The sequence below is a fragment of the Heliangelus exortis genome, chromosome 1 (assembly GCF_036169615.1).
Source record: "Heliangelus exortis chromosome 1, bHelExo1.hap1, whole genome shotgun sequence".
NCBI lineage: Eukaryota > Metazoa > Chordata > Aves > Apodiformes > Trochilidae > Heliangelus > Heliangelus exortis.
Genome location: NC_092422.1, coordinates 63,180,936 through 63,206,979, shown reverse-complemented (window position 1 = coordinate 63,206,979; position 26,044 = coordinate 63,180,936). Strand labels below are relative to the sequence as shown.

Genomic DNA, 26,044 nt, shown 5'->3' with positions numbered 1-26,044 from the left:
AGAAAGCCTCATGTTTTTTCACACAGCGCTTTCGTGACTCGCAAGCAACTGAGAGTAAACTGTGAAATCAGAAATACAACCACGTGCCTTGCAGCACAGGTTTCATCATTCAGAGAGCTGTATGTCTGCTGACATTGATCTGTGTCTATTATCAGAGCTACAAAGCATGGCAGCAAACAGGCAGGCATTACTATCAGGCACATTTCTGGTGTCTTTAATATTCCGTGTGGAAGAGCTGTAAGCATGGGGGAGTGCTGTAGGCTGTCTGAAAAAGGAGAATTGTTCTCCAATTTTCCCTGGTTATCTGATTTATTAGCATATCAGCCCCACTGCTTCACTCCCTTCTACACAGAAGTGTACAGGGAGAATTAAGCCCAATTTCCATTTCCTTCAGAGATCTTCAAAACTGCAGTACGGAGGTCCACCAGGAAACGCTTTCCCTACCAAAAAGGTGTTGAGCACTGTAGTCTGTGTTGGAAACTATTTCCAGAAGCCTTATGCAATGAACAATGAAATGAGCAGGAGGGTTGTAGGTCCTGAACAAAACTCTTCAAAACCCCTTAATTCCTGCTTTTCCTGACAAACTCAAGTATGAAGAACAGCAGCAGCCAGAGTTACCTCAGAAGTCTGAAGGGTGCTGTGTCTGCTCCAGATTTGAACAGTCTAGCTAATGAATTGTGGATGGGGAGAAAGGCAGAAGGACTGAGCCAGGCCAGCCTGCAAGAACTTCAAACGAGACCATCCACAGCCACCCATCATTTGCAAATCAGGCTCCCTTCGAAGTCAGTGAATCTTGGCTTCCCAGTGCTGTGCTTCTCATCTTTCCATATTTTACATAAAGAGTCTTGATGTCTTTAAGGGTGAGCCTGAAGGCTATAATCCCCTGATTATCCAAAGGACGGGTAGAGTCAAAGAGCCCTTTTCTTCACAATGTCTTGCCAATGTGATTCATCCATTAGCTGTAGGGACCATCTATCTCGGAATGAGGGGGCAGCAGTGTCAGAGGGTCCCTCCCCTCCTTCGATGCTTTGCTGCATATGTTAACAAGCTGGCCAATTAAAAGTATTTGTAAGATGCTTCACTGACCTTGCAGTCTGCAAAATCAGCCACGAGACATGTCATTAGCAGCAGTGCAGTTAGGGGGCTGCTAATTTATCTACATGGATGTGGTCAGGCTGGGAAAGAGTTCATTTTTATTAGGGGGTTTCTGCTGTTATTTAAAGCTGCCATATTTCAGGGTTTCCGAGGGATTCAGGCAAGACTATCACAAAAGAGATACATTATGAAAAAACACCATTAAGGTTTTTACAGATGAACCACATTCTTGCTTTTAGGTTTAACCTAAAAGGTAGAAATTCCATGCTTTGATCCGCTCTCAGGTTAACCCTTGTTTTGATGAGGCATCTTGAGTCTTCTAGTTCTGCAGGGACATGGGTTAAATGGCACCATCACTTCCTGTCCTGAGCTTGTTTCTTCCGGGACACTCATGTTCAGACAGTAATCATGCTGGTTTGGCCATTATGATGCAGCAGAGTGTCCCTAGGTATGAAACACTCAGAGCCCTCTCAGGGTACAAACACACAAACAAATGAAATTGGTTTACTGGGATAAAACTGCATGTAAAAACTTGTAAATTCATAGCATATTAGCTGCCAACCATGAGCCATGCATATTCAGACCCAGTGGCACTCTCTGGTAATTACCAGCTCACTTTGAAGGATAAGCTCCTTGGCCTGCATCTGGAAGTAAGGCATGCACACAGTCAGAGGTCCCTGCAGAGTAAGTTGTTCACCAAGTTCACACCCTGCCTGTCATTTGCATCAATAGGTGTTGATGTTGCATTGGATGAATTTAGGGTTTCTCCAGCTCTGTCCGCCACACATAGGGAGGACACTTAAGATAATTCTCCTAAAGGTCTTAATTTGCAGTGATCTGGCTACTACCACTGGGCTCACTCTCCATCATATTTATGAAACACATCACTTGCTTTACCTGTTCTGAATTTCACATTGAATGTTTTAGATAAAACTGTGTATCAGTGTCCACCAGTTTCATTGCTAGAACTATCAAGTGAATTCATTTACTAAGCATGTCCATAGATAAGCTGCTATATACAGAAAATAAACAAGATAATGAATTTTCATAATTTCTGTCTTTGATTTATTCATAATAAGACCTATTTACTTGGCAAAAGTTGTGAGACCATCTGTCTTTCTGAGAGCTTTCTGGAGCTTTCCAAGCTCCAAACTCAGTGAATAGTGTTTTGAGGAGCCCCAACACTTGACCCACTTATTTCTATCAGACATCTCTTGAGATATGGTTAGCCTACAGCACCTGAAACAAGCAGTTGCATTAGGTCCATTAACATTTTTATTAATTGCCCTTCTCTTCCATCTGATGAATGTAAGCTTTGTCTGTACATTTTTTCTAAATAAAATCTTGGCACATGGAACTTCATTTAAAATTATCATATTTAAATAAAAACTATGTATTGAAAGCTAGCTAAGGAAGTACAAATGTGATAGATCAACCCATTTTTATGCAAAGAAAAGCAATGCATTGTGCTGGTCCTTTGGAGAAAGATACGTTTTTTTTTCAAGAAAAATTAGAGGGGACATTATAGTTCAGGGACTTGTTAATTTAGCAATAAGCTGCAGAAAGGTGTACTAATTACTGGGCGTAGCTCAGATGTACTGCTAGGCAGGAGACTGATGAATGAATAATGAAGAAAATAATTGTGTTTCTTATTTAATTTAAACCCAAAGTATCTCTGCTTAAATTAATGGAGTTCCACGCATGTAGCAGTCGTGTGGAATCAGAATCAGACCCAAAAATGCCTTCAGCTACCCAGGATGTATACCCCCGTAGAGTCCTAGGTGGCAAGAGGCCAGGTTTGAAATATTGCTAAGTCAGCTTGTAGCATTCTTAATCCATTTTTTTTAAATGCCTTTTTTCCTCTGCACAGCTACAATAAAAGAAATTGCACCTAGAAAAGCAAAAATTCTCAAGCCCTACAACTTTTAAAGAAGAAAGCCTCACCTTGCAATGTAGGGATATCATTTACAGGGACACCAACAGAGGAGCTGTTAGCTTTTTTGCACAAGTCAAATACATGGCACGGTTAGGAAGAACACGGGGTGACAGCTACCTGATGGGAAATCAGATAAATGACAGTGACTGTCTGTTTACACATCGTCTCAATGATAAGGACACAGCCATTCAACACGGACAGCTCTGGCCTACCCGTAGCCTCATTTAGAACATTTGACAACCCAACTGCATGTAAGCTGTTGAGTTTCCAGAGACAGATTCAAAAGCAGCCCTGTCTGGAAAGGGGGCTGATTTTGTTGAAAGGAGAAATGAAAAATCTGAAAAGACACGGAGTTACTTTATTCTCTCTGGTCAGGATGCCCTGGAACACAGTGAATGTACAAGGAACTGCTCTTATGAGGGCTGTGCCTGCCCCAAGGAGAGGGGGTTTGTACCTTCAGGAGACATATGGCGAGTAGTAAGTATATTTGCCATACAAGAAATCAAGAGACAGCAGAATTGTTAATGTCAGAAAGGCAGGTGATTGTTCCAACAAACACATAGTGAATCCAGAAATGTGATGACTTTATTTTATAATATATGTTTGGATTTAATTCTGTCACCTTCATTATCCAAGACAGCTGGACTATGTAACTAAACCCTCCCCCCTTCTTTTCCAGATGTTCCTACAGCAGCCAACAGTGTCCCTGAGCTTCAGCAATACCCAGCAGCCAGAGCCACAACCCCTACAGCAGAGGTCAGGGGCCATATCTCAGCAGCAGCTTGTCCCCAGTCCTCAGCTTCAAGGGCAAATGGCATCTTCTCAAACAGCAAACCAGCAAGCACTGAGAGAAGCAAGCGTGGTATCGAGCCAGGTAATAATTTCTGACTAGAAAAGCATTTATACAGAAAGAGACAGAGCTGTTATTAAGCGAGCAAGTAAAATCATGTCAGTCCTGTAAGTGTGCCTTTCCCTTTCCTTCCATAGTCTCCTATATAAGCCTATATAGAGGGTCTCCCTACAGAATTTACTTTACCTTAAATCCCCTTTTTAAAACCTCAAGGGTTACTTGAGCAGCTGTTTCAGCCTGACCACTGAGCAAGGAGGCATGCAAAAGATGTGGATGACCTATTGTTCCCCAGCTGATACTGATAGAAACCTGACCAACCCCATGGAAATTAGCAAAACTGATGTTGGCAGTGGGATCTCTCCAAGCAAGCTTTATCCCTTGCTCACTCCCCAGTTCCAGCTGGATGCCACTGACAAAAGGAAGCCTACTGTCTGCTCCAGTGGCACACAGCTGGAATACATGGAGATCTGCTTGAGACCCCAGGTTGTGAGCATAGCAGACTCCTGTCCTGTATGGGGAAACGAAGTTCATCCTCAGTGAATTGAACCTGTGAAAGCCAGGAGGAAGTTTTGCAGGGCTGTGGTTTTTTTCCTTAACTGCAGGTTTCTCTGCACTCCAGTGTTTGCTCTTCCACCCACCTGTTGTACCTCCCTTCACAGAAATCATAGCTCCTATGAGTGTGTTGAGTGTGCAGCAAACAAGGCTGCACCATTACTTCCAGACCCCTCAGGAGCAGCTCTTAATCTCCTACATACCTGTATCATGACTCCAGTATAGTTTAAAAAAAAAAGAAAAAAAAAAAAAAAGTGTATCCGTGATAAAAAAAATAGGGGAAAAAAGGTCTTTCAAAAAAAAAAAAAAAAAAAGTTTTTTTCCCATCACTGGGCTTTTACAACAGCGCTAATCATATCGAACTTTGCTCTTTGGTCTTCGTGGGGTCTCATTTCTCCCCCCACTTCTTGGTACCGCTTCTCTCCCCAGCTGCCTGACGGTACAACCGGGCCGCGGGCTTTGCTTTCAGAGCGCTCTGGCCCCGAGGGTTTTGCGGTCCGGCAGTACGCAGCGCGGGTTCGGGTTCGGGAAGCGGCGGCAGGCTGCAGGGACGCTGCCGTCGCTTGGGTCTGAGAGCGGCCGGCAGGACGCACCGCCAGGCGCTCGGCACGGCCCGTGTCTCCGGGCTCCCTCCCCGTCGCGTCCACGGCCGTGCTCCCAATGTCCCCATGTCTCTCTCTCTCTCTCTCCCACCCCATCTCCTACAGGGCCCGAAGGCGCCGAGGAGCGCGGAGCTGGCGCCGGGCGGCGGCCGCCCCCCCCGCGGCGCTCCCCCCCCCTTCGCCGCAGCCCCCGGCGGCGGCAGCACCGCGGCTCCCCCTGGCGGCCCTCCCGCCCCCGGCTGCAGCCACGACCAGCAGCTCAGGTAGGGCCCGGACGGATGGGGGAACGGGTCGGGGTGGGAGCAGCACCGGGTCGCCCCATTAGCCCCAAAAGTTCCCTTTGAAGACCCCCAGCTGCGCTCGGGTGGGACACGGCGTGTTCCGTCGCGGCTGCCGGGCTTCCTCTAGGCCTCCAGCGCCGGGGGAGTGGGATTTCGCTGCTTTCGTAGAGCCACAGAATGGTTTGAGTTGGGAGGGGCCTTGGAAGGTCATCTAGTTCCAAACCCCACCTTCTGTGGGCACCGGGTTGCTCAGAGCCCCATCCAGCCTGGACTTGAGCGCTTCCTAGGAGGAGCTTTTAACACCTCTCTGGACACCCTGTTGCAGGGTTCTACCACCCTCACTGTAAAAAATTTCCTCCTAATATCTAGTCTAAATCTACCCTCTTTCAGTTTAAAACCGTTACCCCCTGTCCTATCACTACAGGCCCTGCTAAACAGTCCCCATCTTTTTGTACAAGTCCCCCTTTAAGACCTGAAAGGCTGGAATAAGGTCTTCCCAGAGCCTTCTCTTCTCAAGGCTGAACTGTTCCAGGCTCCCAAGGGTGGGCAGTGGAGGAGAGTTAGGATGCTGGCATCCAACTTGACATGCAAACCAAAAAACATTAGTCTAATACTCAGAAAGTTCAAAGATGAGCCATTCTCACCAACAGGAGCAAAACATTTCATACTCCTGAAATCCCAGGCCAGAGGAGAGGCTGAGGGAGCTGGGGGTGTTCAGCCTGGAGAAGAGGAGGCTCAGAGGAGACCTCATCACTCTCTACAACTCCCTGTAAGGATGGGGTAGCCAGGTGGGGGATGGTCTCTTTTCCCAGGCAACCCTCAGCAAGACAAGAGGGCACGGTCTCACGTTGTGCTGGGGGAGGTTTAGGTTGGACATTAGAAAGAATTTCTTTACCGAGAGGGTGATCAGGCATTGGAATGGGCTGCCCCGGGAAGTAGTGGATTCTCCGTCCCTGGAGATATTTAAAAAGAGACTGGATGTGGCACTCAGTGCCATGGTCTGGTAACTGCAGCAGGAGTGGATTAAGGGTTGGACTTGATGATCTCTGAGGTCCCTTCCAACCCAGACAATTCTATGATTTTATGATTACCCCCATTACACACTGCCCCAGTCCCCACCTTGCAGCATCACCAGGACCTGAGGTGAGATCTCCCAGCCCTGGGCCTTGCACTGTGTCTACGACCACATCTTGTTGCAGTTTTTAAAATGTGGGATTTGTGCAGTCCTTGTGTTACAGCAATGTCACATTTCCCAACTTTTTCCCTGTGTCAGACTGCTGCTCAGCCAGCCCATTCAGCCCATGATGCCCGGGTCCTGCAATGCAAGACACCCTTCAGACCTCAGCATGGCGGGATCCCAGGCCAAGTATGTGACTTGTCAAAACATGAAAGCTGCTTTCGAGGGGAAATAGCCTTCTTTAGTGAGATTATGAAGAAGTTCTAAATACTGGCAATGTGTTATTGTGCTGAGCCTGCCTTCCAGCATCAGGGTCAGCCTTACCCTGCCTAGTCACATTAGGGGAGGTGACAGAGAGAAACACAGGGTGCCAGTGGCATTGTAACATGCTAAAGCTGAGGGGAGGGATTTTTCTTCCTCACATGATGCTGGAACATCTCAGTGCTGGAACATCTGACTCACCAAGGTAAATGTGAGAGAAAAAGTCAGCACTGGCCCCATTGAAATGACCCTACTCTCTGGGCAGGGAGCCACTGGTCTAATGCCAGTGGAGCTGGGCCTGATCTACACCAGCAGAACTGAAAGAACCAACGGGCCCCTGGGCCTCAGCACTCTTGGAAAAGCTGCTGAACAAACCACCCCAGTTCTTATCTCCCTTGAACTTGGATGGAGGAATTATTAGTCAGAATTTACTTTTTTTTTTTTCTTTGTTCTTTTTTTGTCATTGTACTTAATTGTGAACTGCTAAATAATAGGCAACTGTTTGCATATCATTACTTTCAAAGTAATTCTGTACGTCACCTCAGGAATGGAGGTATTCAGCACTTCTTTTTTTAAAGAAGTCACTATTGCTGTTTAAGATTATTGTGAGTAAAATTTATCAGCTTGAAATCCACACCACTTTCCATCTGTTTTTAAGCATCTAAATAAAAGAGGCCTGATTTTCAGAGATGTCTCGCAGCTCATGTAGACTTCCTGACCCTTTTTTAGGAGCTCACATCTTGAGTACAAGTACCCAAACTATAACATTTCTGACTAAGCCCTAATGTTGAACAGCTGTTGAGCGAACACACACGCCACACTATGATCTCATCACCCATTACAGGATAAACAGAGTTAGGCTGGGTTGGCAATGGCCCCGTTGTGGTTTTGCCCACAGCCTTCCACAAAATAACACACACTTAAGTTTTGCTGTACAAAAGCAGACTGGGAAGAGGAGCTGAGTCACTTGTTTCTGTCCCATTCCTCACTCCAGAGGACTTCTAGAGGCTTCTTCTGTTTCTACAGTGAGGGTCACAGCAATGGGAACTGCTGACCATACTTGGCAGTATGTACATGAGCAGCTTAAGAAGTAATCAACCCTACCCTTCTTTCTGCAAGAGATTACCACCCCACAGGAGAACAGAGGCAGCAAAATGGGAGGAGTATTTACTTCTCTCTTGCTGCAGTTCAGAGCTCTGCATATTCATCCAGAATCAAAGGCCACTTGGTTTAAAGACCCTAGGATGTGAATGCTGTGGCTGCAGAGAAGACATGCAGATAGCCGAATCTTTAATGAATCTAAAATGTGGTATGGATTTGGGGCTGAGGTGTATTCTGCCCTCCAAGTGCATCTCATGCACAGAGTAAGGGGAAACAGTGCTGCCAATGGGGCTGTTGTTCACATAAGCACTGTAATCCTATGTTAGGAATTATTTTTGAAGACAAGGGACCTCCATCCCTATCCTAAGAGAAGACCTTTGCTTCCAGCAGGTTTGTTCTTGATTGCTTTGTTTCTTTCTTCCACAGATACTCTCAAACCCAACAAATGTTTCAAAGTTTGGAAGTACAGACTTCCAGCAGTGGCTCTTCAATCGTACTGATGGGACAAGCAGTGTTAAACCAAGGGTTTGCCACTACACCTCCTTCCCAGCCATCTTCTCTGCCACCTATGCAACTCCAGCACCAACAGCATCAGCAACAACGCTACCTGCAGGTAGGGTAGGACAAAGAGGACAGTGTTTAAAATGTACACTCAGAGCTGTGCAAACAGGGCACCAGGTTTCAGCAGCAGCCTGCAGATAGCAGAAATGGCCATTTTAGAGATATTGAAATAGATACTGAATTGTGCAAGACACTGATGAGCTATCGTGTACCCTTCCAGTGTAGCAAGGGAGCAGTGAGAACAGCCAGAATATTTCAAAGGAAATTACTAATTCTGTACACTGAAAACATAATCAGATTATCCTGGATGTAATTAAAGTGTATTTCTAGACAGAGAAAGTTGCAGCCTTAGGATTTTTTCTGTACTCTATTCTGTACAAAATTTGCGTAGTTTACAAGTCAAAAGATGATTTTTAATTACCAACATCGACATAAAATGAGATCTGGATCAGGTATCTGGATCCCTTCAGTATATTAACATATTTCTGCAACTCTGCAAGGCAAAGAAGATAAAATGGAGCACATTGCCTGGAACAAGCAGGTGATATGAAGATGTAAAAATACTTAATTTTTTACCCAATTCAACATAATCTAAAATAAAGGGGAAGGGGGAAATGAGATTCCTCTGTATTAACTCAAAACAAGCTGAATGCAGTCTGTAAAACCTCACATATTGACTGGAATTGTGGAAAGAGTACCATCAACCTCAAATTATTAAACTCTTGTTATTGAACTGAAATCCTTATCATAGCTGAAAATTAGTGAAAAACTATGGCAGATACTGGTCTCAATAAAAGCATCTGCAAAATTCACACTGAGTTCACCACTGCAAGGTCACACCTTATTGCAGACTCACAAAAAGGAAGGGCTAGAAGGGACAGTATGAGGTACACTAGGATCCTCTGTTCCATTTGTTTCATTTTACCCATCTGTGCAATTTCTGATAGGTTTGCCCACCCTGTTCCCAAGCAGGGTTCCCAGGGCTTTTTAGGATAATCCTAGGCAGTGCATTCTTATCAGAAAACCTTTCTCAATGCCTAATTGTTGCAATTTATGTCCATCCCTTCTAGCATTAGGTAAGCTAGCCCCATGCCAAACAGCCCCAGAAATAAAAGCCAGCAAACAAACCAGTAGTATTCTTAAGCACCTTGTACAATGAGGATGAAGAGCTTTAACATGTGAAAGAATCGAACACCACGATGAATTTTATTTTATCTGTAGGTGCAAACACCAAGTTCTTTGCACAATGAGCAACCTGACTCTTTGCTCCTGCCATCTTACTCGCCACAGCAAGGAAATAGGGGGTATCATCAGACACAGCAGCAGCAGCAGCAGCAGCAGCAGCAACTAACATCAAGAAGAAGCAATAGCTTATCAGAATCATCAAATTTACCACAGCCACTGCGATAGAGTCCCACCAGCACAATCAATGCACGATTAGCTTTAACCAATGGGTACATGGGGCCGAGGAGAATGACTTTGTACTTCCTGTTCTGGCTTTTGCACAAGCGTTTCTTTCGAAGCTCTATGACAGAAGTACACCACAGGGCGCAAGACTTCCACAGACGGTGCATTTGCAGCATGCTGGGTTCAGCGTGCACTGTCTCGTGAGCACAGAGCGTACTGGCAGAGCAACACCAACAGGAACACTGCCCTGCACAGCCTCCATCACCAACGGGTGCCAGGGAGGAGGCGTTCAGCCTGGGCGTGTTGCTCCGAAAGCTCTCTGGCGATTTCCAAAAGACTGTTGACAGACTCATGAGGTACTTGGCCTTCACTGTTTCAGTTCTTCTTTTGTGTATGAAAAGCACTGCATCAAAGGTCTATTGAGGAGAGAACAAGAGATTATTTTTGTTATGATTATTGTTATTATTTTGCACAACTGCACAGAGGAAAAAAAACCTAGGCACTTTCTGTAAAGAGAAGTTCGTTTCCTTATTCTTGTGGCCAAATTAGCACATCCAATGGAGGAGAAAGCCCAGTCATTGGTGAAGATGGTCTACAGCTCATAACCCTTGATTTAGAATCTGATAAGTATTAAGCAGCTTACCCTAACTGTTCTTCATGACTAGAAAACAAAAAATAAAATAACCACAACCCGCACTGGACAGTTTTCAATATGAATTGTGATTGCAAAGAAGAACTCACATTGTAAGCACAATCATGCAACTCTCCAATATTACAATGCAGATCCCTCTTCAACCTAAGTAACTCACCCACTGCAACTCTCTGAGAAATATGCACTGTGTTTTGGCCCACTGACTCGGGATGCTGCAGACTATTACATATCTCTTTCATTATAACATTTAGGATTGAATTTTTCTTTGAGGAGAAAAAAAAAGAAATGCACTTTTCGCTTTTTTTGTATGTTTTCTGTTGATATGTTTCTAAGAAAGATTTTATGTAATTAATAAATAAAAAGTAGTGTATTGTACAGCTGTTGTAATAATGACCTATTTCTATATAAAATAAAGTTATATGGAATTATGTGGAAATTATTTTGTATATGAAATATCAACTCATTTCACAAGTATAAAGATTGTGCTTGTGCTTTTTTGTGAGTGGATATTTTGTAATAAACTAATGAATTAGAACTGTTTTTGTGAAGGGAACTACTGTCTCATGCTATATATAACTCAAACTATTATTTTTTTTCCATTTAATGATGGACAGTTGTCTTTATTTGTAGAATAAAATAAAATAGCCAAAAGGCTTTATTGCAGGACTTGCACACATTTTCCTGTGGCTGTTCAACTATGTGATTCACTTGAGATTGTTAATATTACCACAAGCCCAACAAAATGTTTGGCACCCAGTTAGCAAAGCCAAGTGTTATCCTGTGGGATCTTTGTCATAGAATAGGTGACAACAATGATAGTGCAGAAGTTATGTTTGCTGCTAGCCAAGACATCTCATCTTAAGCTCCTTTAAAACTTTAAAAACCTCAGGTAGCTCTACACTTCTGACCAACTGGCTTTACACTAGGACAAAAGAGATAAAGAATGGTTTGATCAAGCTTTGATACACATCCATCTTCCGTGTTTTAAGACATTGCTGGTTTGGGTTTTGTGGTACACCTCTGATAGAATTGCTACCATGCCCACACTGTAGACAATCTAGTATACATGTTGGCATCTTTCAGCAGACTCTTTTGTGTTAAATTTTGTGTTAAATTGTGTTAAATTGACAAGAGGATGGAGCAGCCAAGCTACAGTCTCCTTCTGCTGATTGATTCGAGGCCTTATAGGGGCCAACCAGTACCTAAAGGTTTGGGATGTGCTGGGAGCATAAATCTGCTGAGAAGGAGCTGAGGGGACCTTGGGGTCTTCATCCTGAGGCTGGGGGGAGACTTTCTGGCTCTCTGCACCCCCCCTTAGAGGAGGTTTGGGATATGGGGCTGGGGGTCTGCTCCCCAAGTTTCAAGAGTTAGGACAGGACAAAGCGACCTCAGGTCATCCCAGGGAAGGTTTAGATGGAGCCTGGGGACAATTTCTGCCCCAAAAAAGGCCTGGCAGAGGTTTCCCAGGGCAGGGCTGGAGTCCCCATCATCCCTGGAAGGATTTAAAATCCCTGGAGATGTGGGGATGAGGGACATGGGGTGGGGGTGGCCTGGGCAGTGCTGGGTTCATGGTTGGAGTTGATGATCTGCAAGGGCTTTTCCAACCAAAAGAACTAAGAAAACTTTTTACAAGGGCATATAGCAACAGGACAAGGATAATGGCTGTATACTGGAAGAGGGTAGATTTAGGTTAGACATTAGGAAGAATTCTTCACTGGGAGGGTGGACAATGGAACAGGTTGCCCAAAGAATTTGTGGCTGCCCCCTCCCTAGGAGTATTCAAGGCTTCATTGGATGGAACTTTGAGCAACCTGATCTAGGGGAAGGTTTCTGCTCATGCAGGGGGGTTGGAGTTAGATGATCTTATAAGGTCCCTTCCAGTCTAAACCATATTCTGCAATTCCATGACTGCTGCAGGAGTAGCAACCTCTAACCCACAAAAGAGGAGAATAACTAAGCATAGTAAAGTTTTTATTTCTGTAGCAAGACTTGAAAGGGGATGGCCCTCAGGGCAGCTTGCAGCTGCAAGCCAGTGTTAGCTTCAAGGGATTATAGAACGTGCTGCCCTTCCCACCTCGAGTACCTGTGGTCATGTCACCAGGGCCCACATGTTCAGCTGTTTTCTATACCAGAACAACAGACGTATTTGGACTGGGAGATGGAAAAGTTACAAGTAAACTTTCAGAGAAATGAAAAATGTTTGTTTGCCCCAAGTTACGGAAAAGCTAAAAACCTTATGGAGAAAACCCACTGGCAAAATGACACTTTCTTCCACAGAAAGACTGTCTGATAGAATACCTTTATTTTTATTTCATTGAAGGAAAAAGAGGGAATCAAGTACCTGGTCTCTTAAAAAATACTGTGCTAACTTAAGTTACCATATTGAGTCAGCCTGCTTGTCTCTGAATTCTCGCATTCAGTGAAGCAAGACTGACCCCACCAGATGAAGATGAATGAGCTGTATCTTGAGGTGCTTTAACTTCATGTCTGAAGGAGCCTCTCTGATTCCTTTAACTATAGACAAGCCTTAGCAAAGGCCAAACAGCCAAGCCAGTGGCTAAATTTATAAATGCCACCCACTCCTGTAAGGGCTTATTGTGGGAAAGAAGAGGGGAAATTTGCTTGTAGGGCAAAACATCCCTGCAGGAAAGACATAATGAAGGGACATGTGCATGTCTGAGGAATTATCTGTGGAAGCAACACTTGATGGATCCCAGCTACTATTACAGAAGTCACATGAAAAGAAAAATCCTTTAAAAATTCATTTTACTCTCAGGGATAGTTACAATACACCCACATCTTTCCTGTCGTTAACAGGGAACACATAGCACAGGGTTGCTTTCCAATAAACTGGATTATATTGTTTGCAAACATATGGATCACTTGGAAGAACAGATTTACATCAATACCTAGTTTTTCATGCTGTGTCTCACTTCTTCCCCATACAGCTGTTCTGGTTTTGGATTATTTCACTTATTCTCTGTTGGGGACACAATACAACGCCAGTCCTCTTCACAGAACTGTTCTTATCCATGATAGCCGGTATCTGGCTTGTTCCAACACTGATGGCTCAGCTGGGCTGATTTTTCCAGGCGGGCAACCAGACAAGGTGGTTACCCCAGAGCACTGCCCCAATTCTAGGCGGGAACACCCGGCTCGCACCTCAGGAATAAGGAGCTGAGAAGAGGGAAACCTGCCTGCCAGAAGCAGCGCAACCCCCAACCCGAGGTCCCCATGCAACGCATCGCCCGAAGGAAAGATTCCTGAAGATGGGACAAGCGGCTCAGAGGTGCCCGGTCCCCCCTTGCCTCGGGGATCCACTCCGGGAACAACCCGGCGAGCCGGGCAGCGGCCGGAGCGGAAGAACCCCAAGCCGCTCCCTCCGTGGTCGGATGGAGGCTCCTTCCTCATCCCCCCAGGGGGATCTGCCCCCTCCTTCCCCGCGCTCCGGTACCGGGACAGGAGCAATCCCCGCAAGCATGCGGAGCTGGGCCTGCGGGTCCTTCCCTCCCACCCCCGGATGGCGCCGGCGCACTCGGCCCCTCCCGCGTCCCGGAAGGGCTCCTCCTTCCCACAGTCCCTTGCGTGCTCCTTTCCGGCCTGGGCCCGGGCAGGGTGAGTGGCGGCCCTTGGGGGGCGGCATCCCGAATCCGCCTCCATCAGCCCGGCAGACGCCGCGGCGGGGGGATACCTGGGGCTTGCCCGGCGTGGGGAGCCGTCCTGCGGAGGGGGAACCGGGTGGTTCCGCTCGGCGGGCCCGCGGTCGGCAGGGCTGAGGCCTACGTTCCTGTCCCCCCCCTCCCCCGGCCCCACTCCTTTCCAGGACTCCCCTGAACCTGGCAGGGTGCAGGCCCGGGGAGGGATGCGGAGCACTTAGGAGAGGGTTTTGGCTCTTGAAGAGGGAGAAGGAAGCCATAGGCTGCCTTCAGTCCCTGGAAGGAGCCTCTCTGGTACCCTGAACCCCGTTTCGGGACGGGCCGAGCTTCTCTCTTGAGGCTCCTTGAAGAAGGAAAGAGCTTGGGCATACAGAAGCAGGAGAGGGCTTTATGGGCGCTTGGGGCAGGGCAGGTGCCCTGTCGCTTGGGGCAAAGCTCTGTTGTGTTTCATGCTCCTGTCAGGGAGATGAGAGAAGAGCATTTGTGTTGGCCGAGAAGCTGCGGCTCAGAATTTGCAGCTGGTGTTGTGGTCCCGGGGATGAATTAGGTTTAAATAAGTTAATGAATGTGGGTGCTTTTCAGCGTTGCTGATATGGCTCCTGCAAAGAAAGGTGGCGAGAAGAAGAAGGGACGCTCTGCCATCAATGAGGTGGTGACTAGGGAATACACCATCAACATTCACAAGCGGATCCATGGCGTGTAAGTTCATCCTATCGGTGACATTTTAAAGTGCTGTTTGGAGGTGGGCTTGATAGGTTTTAAATGGCAAAGAATCACGGTCCGTACTGACACCGATGCTGATGTGTGATGGTTTAGTGCCTTGCTCTACAGTTTTGTCCCGAGGAAGCAGTATCATACCGGTGCAGACTTATGCTTAACATCTGGCTTTCAGGAACAGGCATGTTTCTTTTTTTTGCGTGTTTGTGGATTTAATTTGAAGTTAGATCTGTACCTCTGTACGCAGGTCATTCTTTCCCAAGCAAAATTTAAATTGTAGTAAACTTTAGAAATTGTTGTAAACAAATTATTGGCTCCATACTTATTACTACATGGTGTAAATTTGGCTGTGACTTGAGTTAAACAGGGATTTTTTTTTTGTGTAGGTGAGAACAACTTTTTTATATGACAGAACAGTGAACCTTCTACAGCTGTGCAGTAGTAAAGTGTTTGAGAAACTGTGTCTCCTTTGGATTCCTTGATGAGTTTGGCTACAGTCATGTGGCAGGAAGCTATCTCTGAATCAAAACACTTGTGAAATTGCTGAAGTTAATTTAAAATAAAGAGGAATGGGAGAGTGGACAATTGCCAACCCATGGGTGAGGATGGGAGGCAGTTTGGCAGTTTTTCTTTTTTTTTTTTTTTTTATTCAAAAGGCCATAAGATGTTCTGGCCTTGCCTGTTCATGGTTTCTGGCAATTCAAATTTAAATGCTGGTGATCCTGCTGTCCACTTTTCTTTTTGGGCTATTCTCTTTTATTTTGATGCATAAAGTACCAGGGGTGAAACGCTGTTTCTCATCACCCACTTTCAATTTCTAGCACTAAATTTCAACAGCAGTTTGCAAATAATTCCAAATAGAACCCAGTGTGGGACCTCAGGCACTACTTACACGAGTCGCATGTCACAGTGCGGGTATAATATGTCTGGCAAAACACAAGGTGCAGCTGTAACTTTTAATGTAAATGCCTATTCATTTGGAGTCTCTTCCCAATAGCCATGAGACAAGCTATACTTGTCAAAAATGGATCTTAATGGTTGTATTGGTGCAGCTAACATGAAAAAAGTAGCCTTAGCAGAAGCTGTTATTCAGAATAGCATCGGGTTTTGTTCTGCCATTTGTTTGAATATTGATACAGTTCTGTCAGGTTTGTATTACTGTTGTCCCAGTGCTTTTCTCATAAGCCTTTCATTCATCTGTGAAAGCTCTGATCTCCTTAGTGATATTGCAGTAACTTCTAATGTTATTTGAAGAAGGCTTAAGATCCACGAGAACTTGCCATTGCAGATTTTTTCTGAAACTATTCTACCAAAGTATATTTCTGTTAAACACGGACATTGAGGTCAGGAGCTACGGACCAGAGTAGAAGTCTAGTACAGAAATGCAGCTGTTGAGCTGTTCTTGAACACTGGTTTTGGATTGTATGTTTAGAAGATGTCAGTGGTTGAATGCTGCTACAAGTGTCCAGTGCTGACAGTTTCATGAAGTTAAAGAAATGTCTCTCACGTTTGTCATAGGGGCTTCAAGAAACGAGCACCCCGTGCTCTTAAGGAAATCCGTAAATTTGCCATGAAGGAAATGGGTACTCCTGATGTTCGCATTGACACCAGACTGAACAAAGCGGTCTGGGCTAAAGGAATAAGGTAGGTTGCTGCAGCTTTTTTTCACTGGGTGAGGGATCATAGGCTGTTACAGGTTGGAAGATACCTCCAGAGACCATCTAGACCAACCCCCCTGCCACAGCAAGATCGCCTAGGGCAGGCCACATGGGAAGAATCTTGTAACTGAGTGCATATGAACATACAGGGCTTGGAGGGGTAAAGTTTTTATCCTTCTTTCAGTATTTGAATTTTCTTTTCAAATACTTCTTACGATGCGCCTGCCAAGCTTGTGTTCCTGTCACCTCCATGTGCAAGTCAGCTCCCTTGTAGCAAAGCTTCAGTAAAGCCCAGAATTGAAAACTTCTAATAATAAAGCAAAGGAAAGAAGCGTGGGTTTCAGGTGTTGGTGGGAGAGAGATTTGGTTAGAATGGTTGAAACATTGAAATGGTTAGAAACATTGCTTTTTAGTGATACCTGCAGTCCCAGGCTAGGTACCTGGCATTTGTGTGATACGTCCCAACAGGATTAAGTTTTGAATCATGCTGAATTGATAAATACTACACAAGGAAATGAGGTGTGTTTTAAATGGGGCCATTAATCTTGTCTTCAAAGTATGAGCAATTAAGTAGTTGGGCCAAAAAATGATTGCTTGTGTTAAATCACTGCTGCAGAGGCAGCTACTTTGACATTTTACATGAGTGAAGATAGTCCAAAAGGACTCCTGTGATAAGTGGGACATCTTAAACCATAATAAAAACTTTACTGGTAGGGATTAATAATGCAGGTGGTACACTGGGTACATATAGACCCTTGTTTTAAAACATGTCTTCTGGGGTTGTGTGATTAGGCCAACCTTTCCTTCAAAAACAATGAGAAGATAGGACTAAGTTACTGGGTCTTCTCAGCAGTGTTTTCTGTTGTTCCTGTCATGCTGTTCCAGTTCATACAGAATGAAGTAGCAGCAACTGAGACAGATGACAGCATAACTTAAAAGCTTCATAGTGAGAATACTAACCAGTATTCCTTGTAAAAACTGCTAGTGTGGTCTTTGAAGCAAGGAGTCATCACTGACTGTCCAGCTTGAGCTTTAGCTGCAGTTTTCACTAGAGAGAATAGATAATGTATGCAAAGTAAAAGGTTTTCCCCTGGAAGGATGAGGGGCTAGAATCACATGAGCTAGTATGATAGCCAGTGATCTAGGTCAAGTAGTGAAAAATGCTTTTGACTCATTTAAAGGAGGGAGTCAATCAAGCTATGTTCCTGTGTCTTAATTACTGCATCCATCTGATTTACCAAGTGTGTGCTTGAGATTGTACAGCAAGTAGGAAGTTCTTCATATACTCTGTGGAGCAAAGTACTTTAAGCAGGGGTTTCCCCAATATTCTGAGTTGATTTGAGGTGGGAAGTTGCTTGAAAAATGTTGCAGACAAGTAATTTTGTGCCTTCCCTCAGCAGTGTATTTTTCAGCTGTATTAGGGGAGGATGCTATGCTGTGTCTTGCCTATTACAAACAAAAACATCTGAAGTGATTTTGTTGTGGTTTTGTGGGACTTTGGGAGGAAGAAATACTGATCACTGGATGATGCCTAGGAGTAAGATACTGATTCAGGTCTAATGCTCGTTAGAATTTCCACATGGCAGCACTCTGGACTCTCACAAAGGCCTCTGGCCTCAAATTGTTGTTTTTTTTCTTTTTTTTCCTTACTGTTTTCTATTCTAGTAAGAAATGCTTGTTAGGAACAGCTGCTGATGATCATACCCATGCTGTGCTTCATGATCATCTTCATAGTCTATTTCCTGGATCAGCAGTGGACTTGTGATGCACTTCTGACTTAATGCTCTCTCACCAGATTATGGATTTAACTTATTCAAGGCTCAGTTAAATCTTTCTTACTCACTTAGAAAAACAAAAAAACCCAAAAAAAAAGCTCCTTTAAGGCAAGCAATAAAAGCTCTTAAGGTGCAGGATTTTGTTCTGCTATGCTGATAAACAGAATTGACATGTTGCACAGTTAGGCGAAGCTTAAGAATTTGAGGGTAGTAGTAACAGAGCAAAAAATTTTTGTTTTATTTCCTATGATTTAGCAGGTTTTGATACATATTTTACTGAATATTAATTTGTCATATTCCTTTTAGGAATGTTCCTTACCGTATCCGCGTGCGTTTGTCCAGAAAGCGCAACGAGGATGAAGATTCACCAAACAAGCTGTACACACTGGTTACCTACGTACCAGTGACAACATTCAAAGGTGAGGATGCAGATCTTTGCTCTTCCTCCATACCATGTTTTTCTGAACGAGTAGGGAAGGGGGACAGGACAGCTCCTTCTGCAGTGCAGAATACAAAGGAAAAGCGTGCTGAAGGGGTCAGACTAGCTCTGCTGTAGAGATCAGAGCTGTTAGCTTGCCTGATGAGCATTAAAAATAAATACAGAGTTTAGTGAAATCATGGTGTAGATTTTCAGAGCATAAAAACCCTTTGTGGTAGTTGTTAAGGGAGTTATGGGAGTTGTTAAGGGAGTTTATGTTTTCCCATAGGTCCTCTGATGTCAAAAGCTCAGGCAGGTGGAGCCTTTTCTTCTTGTCATCTGTGAAGTATCTTACGTGCCGAATTGATGTAACATAAAGCTTTTAACATTTAGTGAAATACTTGCCAGTTTAGTGTGCTCTTCTGGGAGCAGATCAGTAAATTAGCTTTGGAACTGTTGGTGCACTTTCTAGTGAAGACTTGCATATACATAAAGGTGACAAAATTTCTTGTTTTGCAGGTCTACAGACAGTCAATGTGGACGAAAATTAAACTGATTTTCATTAAAATAAATGAATTTAAAGAAAGTTTATTCCTTTGTAGTTTTTTTAATTGTCCAGTATCTTCCAAGCTGTCATCCATGAAGCACAGAGTTTAACAGGTGACAACATCTTTCAAAGATCTTGCTTTCTTTGGGCTTGCACATAATGGTGTAATTTTCTTAAGAGTAATGTTAACTTTTGTTATATGGGAGGAGATGTGAATATTCTATGTGGGTGGCAAAGTTTTATTACTAGGACATGGGTATTTTAAGTTAAGGCCCAGTTTGTTCATTTTTAAACAAAACAAAAAAAAACCCTAAACCCCAAACCTGTTATATAGATACTTCAGATAGGTAATCTCTTCTGAATAAAATAAAATTCTGATGTATTTGGTCCTTTACTGGTCTCCCAGGCACAATCAGTGGGCTTTTCCCAAGCACGTCTGTGCACAGCCTTGAAATGTGGACTTCTGAGCAGTGAATTATTTGTAATCACACTATCTTGGGGAATTAGTTTAATGAAGTAGGGACTGAAGGGCACTGACCTTCCATAGATCAATAAATGGTCTGGTCAATGCCAGCCTAGTAAAAAAAGGGGTTTATTGAAAAGTGCTTGTTTTCACAGACCACATCAGAAGCACAGTCCATGTACACTTAACATATCAAGCAAGACATAAAAATTGGAATACAATCAAATATATTAAAATAGTTTCAATTACCAGCATTGAAACAGTTTTCAGTATTAGTGCAAAAAAAGGCAACCCAAACAAACTGCAGACAGTAGCTGAGAAGTGTTTTCCCATGTTTAAAAACAAACAAACAAACACCAAAAAACCCAAGGACTGGAGCCAGCCTCTGCACTCTCAGTGCAGGAAGAGGACTTCAGTGCCTTCATGCTGTAGACAGATGTTTCCTTTTACATTCAAAACAAGAACGTAATTAATCAGTGGCACAAAACAAACCTTACACACTCTTAAGCTTTTAAAGCTCTTAAATGGAAAACCACAGACCAACCAGGTGTTCTGTATCAAAAGTCCACTGCTAACTGAGAGCCTTTTGCAGTATGTGCTTTGGCATAAGTGCGTTTCATTTTTTGAGAGGTTTGCTACAGCTGTGTGTTCAGTTTCGTGTGTTCAGCCCGTGACTGGCAGCTCGTGCCGTTTGTTTTGAGACTGTATTGAGTCAGCTTTGCATTCTCAAGTTTTGGCCTCAGTTCTAAGGGTTTTTCAAAGAAGTTAACTAACGATTGTTCAGTCAAGAGGGATGCTAAAATGTGTTCAAAGGACACAGTCCAGTCTCCTTCAGTCACAGGAGAAGGCTGAGAGTCTTTGTGAGGGGTCTTCACAGTGTCAGTAAAAACAGTGTCGTGGTCTGAAGCTGAGGTCTCAGGCTGCAAGTCCTCAGTGAACTCATCTGATCCACTCCCCAGGCTGATGCTTCTTTGTCCTACTTCTCCAATCTGAAGTAACAGCGTGGTCACAGTGGCAATAGCCTGATACAAATCATTCTCCTCCGGGTCTTCGTGAAACATGCTGTACAAAGTCTTGCAGAACTGTATGAACTCCCTCTGTAAAAGATGACAAACCAAAGTTAAAAACTGCTGAACAGACACACCGTGGGTAACTGTAGGAGTTTGGCGAGGGCACAGCACTGCAAAGGATGGAAGGATGCTGTGTGCAGACTTGATTGTTCATAAACTTCTGTCTGCATTTCAAAAAGTGACCAAAAGGGTTTGAGCCCCCTGCTGATGCCAGAAAACTTAGGCACTGCAAATCAAAAAAGGAACAGCACAAAAGGATTTTTCTGCCTTGACGAAGGAGAGCAGGACCTCCCATGTGACAAAAGGGCAAGTGAGATACAAGGCAAAGGATACAATGTGCTGGAGGGAACAATGGCTGGTACTGAGAATGACCCACAAGCCAAGTAGCCATCCACAGGACTGTGAGCCACTTCCCTTACTCTGGTTCTCTCCCATCTTTCCCCAGCTCTTTGTCCCGTAATAAAATGCTGGCATCTTCCCTGCCCAGCCCTTTTCTCTCCTCCCTACCCTCACTCAATAGATGGTTATCAGGCTATGAGAGGACATTTCCATATCCTATTATAAGATTTGTTAACTCTTTAGTTTCACACATTTAGGATGGGTAATTCACTCAGAAGCTCCATTAAGTGATGCTTCATGAGAAGTTATGTGGCCCTCCTGAGCTGACAGGCTAGGTACATGCCAACAACTGAAAACACTATTCAGCAATGCTAGCACAGAAGGGATTCTGGGGTAGTCTCATCTTTCTTTGCATGTATCTACCTTGGTTTTATTAATATTGGGACCCTTTTCCCTCCAGTAGATTTCCTCATGCCAGCAGCATACACAAAGCTTTGCTAGCATTGAGGAGGAGGTGGTAGGATAAGGACAGCCTTCAGTTCTCTTCATGCAGTCTAGTCAGCATTTGGCTGGATGTAGCATGTCCCATCTGGTGATGGACTAATAAAGAAGCTATAGGTTTGGTGGAGAGGAGGTCAGGAAGGACAAGAGAGCTGTATACAGGTCTTAGGAATTCTCTGGGCTTGGCAGGAAGGCTTTTCCCAGCCTGAACAAGCCTCTTTTCCAGCCTGTTACACTGCAGGGGAGGGTAGTCTGAGGCAGGGAAGCTGCTAGAAAGGTGGCTTGTGAGTTTTTTTGAACATCATGCCCACTCCCTGGATCACAGTAGCCCAATCCTTGTATCTAAAGGACTGAATCTAAAAATCAGGCTTAAGTTACTCTCTTTCTCAGAAAGAAGTATAATGTTGTATTTACAAATTCCATTTCTGAGTACTCTTCATTTCTTTGTCAGACCACAGCCCCTACTATACGTACCTGGCTCATTTTTGGCAGTTCCTTCTCAGTTTTAGTATCCTTTTCTTTGGCTAGATCCTTCAGCATCTGTTTCAGCTGCTTTTGGTAATCTACTGCATCACCTTTTTTGGAGCAGACACACAGAAAAAAATACTCGTTTTCAAGTCACTGGAGTAAACTGACATTTGAAAGAAAAAACAACCCAAGGAGTGGAGAGAATGGAACTGGTTATCTCATGTGAACATGCATTAGAGAACTATGTTCAACATACCATTTGCTTTTCCAATGACTAGTGGTCTTGAAGTTGACAGCAAAGGATTCTTTAATGGTGACTGGCTGTCTCGTTCATTTTCTGTGAGAGCTATCAAGAACCAGTGAAAAATGTAATGATTAATCCTCCCTACACTGCATAGTGGTTATTTATGCTTTTAAAAAATAATCAGGCAAAAATGTTTTGAAACAGTACTTCATTAAGTAATACTGTAAAATTATGTTAATGTAAGTCTGGTGCTGCAGTTAAGAATCAGAAATTTGCCAAGAATGGCACATTGAATTAAAAGCTTTGCATGGAGACACACCACAGAATTTTGTCACCTAAAACTGGATCAAGATGCAATAAAGGTATTTCGACTGTAAAAAGAGTACAAGCCACCCTAAAATGTTATTCCAGTTCAGCATTTTGTCTTTTCTTTTGGCTGCAGCAAAAGGTTTCTGAATGCAGCATATATAAGCCTTAACACTGAATATCTGTAATTTGCACACAAAAACTTTTTCACTGGAGTAATTTTTAAAATGCAGTGAGCATAACTACAAATGCAAATCCTCTTATGGTCACAGATGGAGAGAGCAAAATAGGGTTCTTTATTAAGCAGCCTCTCCCCAAAAGCTCTAAGCAAGAGATTCAAGGCAAAGTGAGGTTTCACTCCTCTTCAAATTCCTTACCAGGTGGGATGTGCATCTTATACAACAACTTTATCTTTTCATTCATTTCTCCATTATACATAACATCTGCAAGAAAAAAAATAAAAGAAGGAAGTGGATGAGAGCATTTACTGCCACAGTTTAAAATAAATCAGGCTCAAAAAATTGTTTGCATAGACAACACTTGAAAACATATGGCTAGAATATTACATAGAAACATTTTAAGTTGTGTCTGTCAATGAGGAACAGTAGGTGACAGCCATGTGGTTTGGTCTTTGTTCTTGTAAGATAAACTCAGGGTGCCTAATCCTATGGATCTTCAGCATCATTTAAAAATATCAAGGAGAATGGTAAGGAATCTAGCAAAGGCTGCCTGCTGCCACAGACTAACAGGACTGTGAGTAGGGAGAGACTGAAAACTCCCTTTGAGGCCATCATGTTTTTGCTATTTGTCCTCTTCAGCCCTATCGTATAGAATATACCCAAAGGACATAATGACTTCACCTGTAATTCATATTTTAAATGACCAGTAGAAATGAGGTTCTATACTATAAAATGCACTGCAAATAACTTTTTTAAAATTTAAACTTTTATCCCTCTAAGAATCAAAATCATACAACAATATAATACAGAGTGGCTTGATTCACAACAAAAAATCCTGCAAAGCTCAAGTGACATGAATACAGATGTATGGCTTTCTACTTAAGCTTTGAATGTTGATTTGCTTATTTCAAGTTAGGTCAGGCAACAGTTGAGATGTGGCATTTTATTCTTCAGCCAGATTTTGGGATGGGCAGCCTCATCTCATTAGAACAGCTGGTAGCCTCAAAACCACCCCTAGCACAGCTCTCAGTCCCTGCTGGCCAGGTTTCTTTTTGTTCTGCTAATTGTCAACATAGAAGGCAAGTGGCAGACAGTTCTGTAAGATTAGGTCTTCAAGAAAGAGAAACAATACTGAGAGCAAAAATACAGTAGGCGGGATTTCCTAGACTGAGCAGACCCAAGTATGATTTTAATTCAGACATATTTTCAAGAAAATTACTATCGTCTGAGAAATATTTCAGTGTAATATTCAATCATGGCCTTAGGCTGTATTTTAAATCTAATTGACTTCAGTTGACTGGAACACAAAAAATTAGCAGAGGTCACTGGTTAAGCTAATTACAAGCCCAAGAAAACCATCTGCCCACATCCTCCCCTGCCAGTTTTGTGGCATTTTAACATCTGCGTCTCACCCCTGCGTCTCCCCCCGTGCTCTGCCCACTCCCCACTCATTGACTCAGTGAACCAATACCTAAGGAGCTGGCAAGCCCCTTGAACTCAACCAGCTGGTCCATGTTCTCATCCAGGAGCCGGAAGGTCCTTTGGGCAAGGACCTCAGTGTGCTCCCCACAGGTCCAGGGCGAGAGCATCCTGTACAGGTTAGCAAACTGCTGGGCATCGATGCGGTACTGCTCGGCGTACGGTCTGCTGGGGTCATGTCGCTCAACGACCGGGCTGGTCACTTCCCAGTAACACCTTATTAAATGCTCCCTCTAGGAGAAAATCAGAAGTTGGAGATGGGGGTGGGGGGGTGGGGGGGTGGGGGGGTGGAGGGGTGGAGGGATTGTGGCATGCAGTATCAGGGAGAGGGCAACCAGCAGAAAAAGGTATTCGCGTCAAAGTGCTGGAAATGCTCAAAATTCCCTTTATGTTACAGTGATGCCAAGGCCATCCCTGTGAGAAAAAGCAAAGTCTGACTCTTCAGCTAGAGCAGCCAAGTGCTCTCGTGATTTCCAACAGGTAATAAATGCATTTGAAGGGAGACTGGGCAGACCTTTAAAAGAAATTCACTGCAGGCTACTGGGTGTCTATTAGCCACATCTGGCTTCACATGTCTCAAAGCATCCAAAGGTACAGAGGGTCAAGGAAAACCCAGGTTAAGCATTATACAGGCTTGACTTGCTCCTTTACTCTCCCTCAGACCTCTCCATTTGAATACCATACATATTAAGTCTTCCCTTAGGGACAGGCTGATGCAAAACAAAGAATCCTGACAAAACAAGCTGTCCCAGGGGAGCTAACGAAAAAGGAACCACCACCAATGAGGAAATGGGAGGGGTGCAAGACAATTAAAGCTCAAAAACAGAGCAACAAGGAGCAGTTTGGGAGCACTGAAGAGAAAGCTTCAGCAGCATCATCTTACAACCACTAATGGAGGGAGGACATAGCTGCTCTTAGCATAACACAAAGAATATACCACAGTCACATTCTCAGTACCTACTATTTATGGCTATGAATAATACACAAAAGAAACGGGCCATTAAGGGAGATAATTACATGCTTTTAACTCTAAATCCACTGTATTTGTATGGTTAGATGTTCCTGTCTCCAAATACCTTTTATAACAGTTCTTTCTACTATCAGCTTGACAGAAAGGATTGAAGTAGAAACTGCTTTTAGTTCCAAGAAAAGAAGAAAAATAAAAACTAAAACTATTAGAAAATTTGGAACAGCAAGGACACAAGTTTGTGGGGACTTTTTCCCCCATGGAAAACCAAGTCTGCCTTAAAAAAAGTTATTAAGAGAGCAAGCCTTAGAAGTACTGCAGAGTTCCCAGTGCACAGAGGTATGTATTATTTAATTTATTCTACACATGAAAGTTACCAGAACCTAATTTCTCATGGGCCATTCCCAAGCAGCAAGTTAGGAGGACACTCTGAAGCAATTCTCCTTTGAAGGATCAGTAAATTACTATTCCTCTTAACAACTGAGCAACCACAGAACAGACAAAATCACAAGGTCCCATCCCATAGGACCATCCAGGCAGAGGACACGAGATCCAAAGTATCTCTGCAAAGCAACAGAAGCCTCAAATAGGTGCATCCCCTACTTTTTCAGGGATACTGACCTTGAACAAGTCATACAGTTCCTCTAGATCTTCAGGAAGAATTGAAACATCTGGGATGACAACTCGGAGCTTAAAAAGAAACAAAATCATGTCAGTGACAACATTTTCTCCCATTATCACTGACACAGGCAGATCCAAGGACTGCATGTATGTTGTACAGC

General features: G+C 43.8%; 3 protein-coding genes and 1 long non-coding RNA gene across 13 annotated transcripts in view; 2 read left to right on the top strand and 2 right to left on the bottom strand.

Annotated features, from left to right (window-relative positions):
* NPAS2 (neuronal PAS domain protein 2) overlaps window positions 1–11,152 on the top strand; it is a 106,927-nt gene extending 95,775 nt beyond the window's left edge. For 5 of the 9 annotated variants that reach the window (XM_071746025.1, XM_071746035.1, XM_071746014.1 and 2 more), the window contains 5 exons: window positions 3,711–3,905; window positions 5,141–5,298; window positions 6,590–6,682; window positions 8,282–8,468; window positions 9,638–11,152. In XM_071746025.1, the coding sequence (XP_071602126.1) occupies window positions 3,711–3,905; window positions 5,141–5,298; window positions 6,590–6,682; window positions 8,282–8,468; window positions 9,638–9,826 (822 nt within the window). In that variant the 3' untranslated portion in view covers window positions 9,827–11,152. Of the gene's footprint in view, window positions 1–3,710; window positions 3,906–5,140; window positions 5,299–6,589; window positions 6,683–8,281; window positions 8,469–9,486 lie in introns of all 9 variants that reach the window. The other 4 variants (XM_071746045.1, XM_071746062.1, XM_071746053.1 and 1 more) reach the window with 4 other exon arrangements.
* LOC139797280 (uncharacterized) lies at window positions 9,018–13,974 on the bottom strand. The gene is made up of 2 exons (XR_011726389.1): window positions 13,385–13,974; window positions 9,018–10,239 (listed from the first exon to the last, which is right to left on the bottom strand). It is a non-coding gene; the product is annotated as an uncharacterized lncRNA (long non-coding RNA).
* A 1-nt stretch (window position 13,975) lies between these two features.
* Window positions 13,976–19,285, top strand: RPL31 (ribosomal protein L31). Its single transcript, XM_071746224.1, has 5 exons — window positions 13,976–14,090; window positions 14,714–14,830; window positions 16,367–16,492; window positions 18,588–18,700; window positions 19,219–19,285. Exons 1-5 carry the CDS (start codon window positions 13,996–13,998, stop codon window positions 19,248–19,250), a joined length of 483 nt encoding a protein of 160 aa, XP_071602325.1. The 5' UTR covers window positions 13,976–13,995; the 3' UTR covers window positions 19,251–19,285.
* A 543-nt stretch (window positions 19,286–19,828) lies between these two features.
* TBC1D8 (TBC1 domain family member 8) overlaps window positions 19,829–26,044 on the bottom strand; it is a 49,192-nt gene continuing 42,976 nt past the window's right edge. For both annotated transcript variants that reach the window (XM_071745583.1, XM_071745593.1), the window contains exons 15-20: window positions 25,884–25,952; window positions 24,288–24,528; window positions 23,015–23,080; window positions 22,344–22,433; window positions 22,094–22,194; window positions 19,829–20,806 (exon numbers count right to left, since the gene is read on the bottom strand). In XM_071745583.1, the coding sequence (XP_071601684.1) occupies window positions 20,345–20,806; window positions 22,094–22,194; window positions 22,344–22,433; window positions 23,015–23,080; window positions 24,288–24,528; window positions 25,884–25,952 (1,029 nt within the window). In that variant the 3' untranslated portion in view covers window positions 19,829–20,344. The remainder of the gene's footprint in view (window positions 20,807–22,093; window positions 22,195–22,343; window positions 22,434–23,014; window positions 23,081–24,287; window positions 24,529–25,883; window positions 25,953–26,044) is intronic.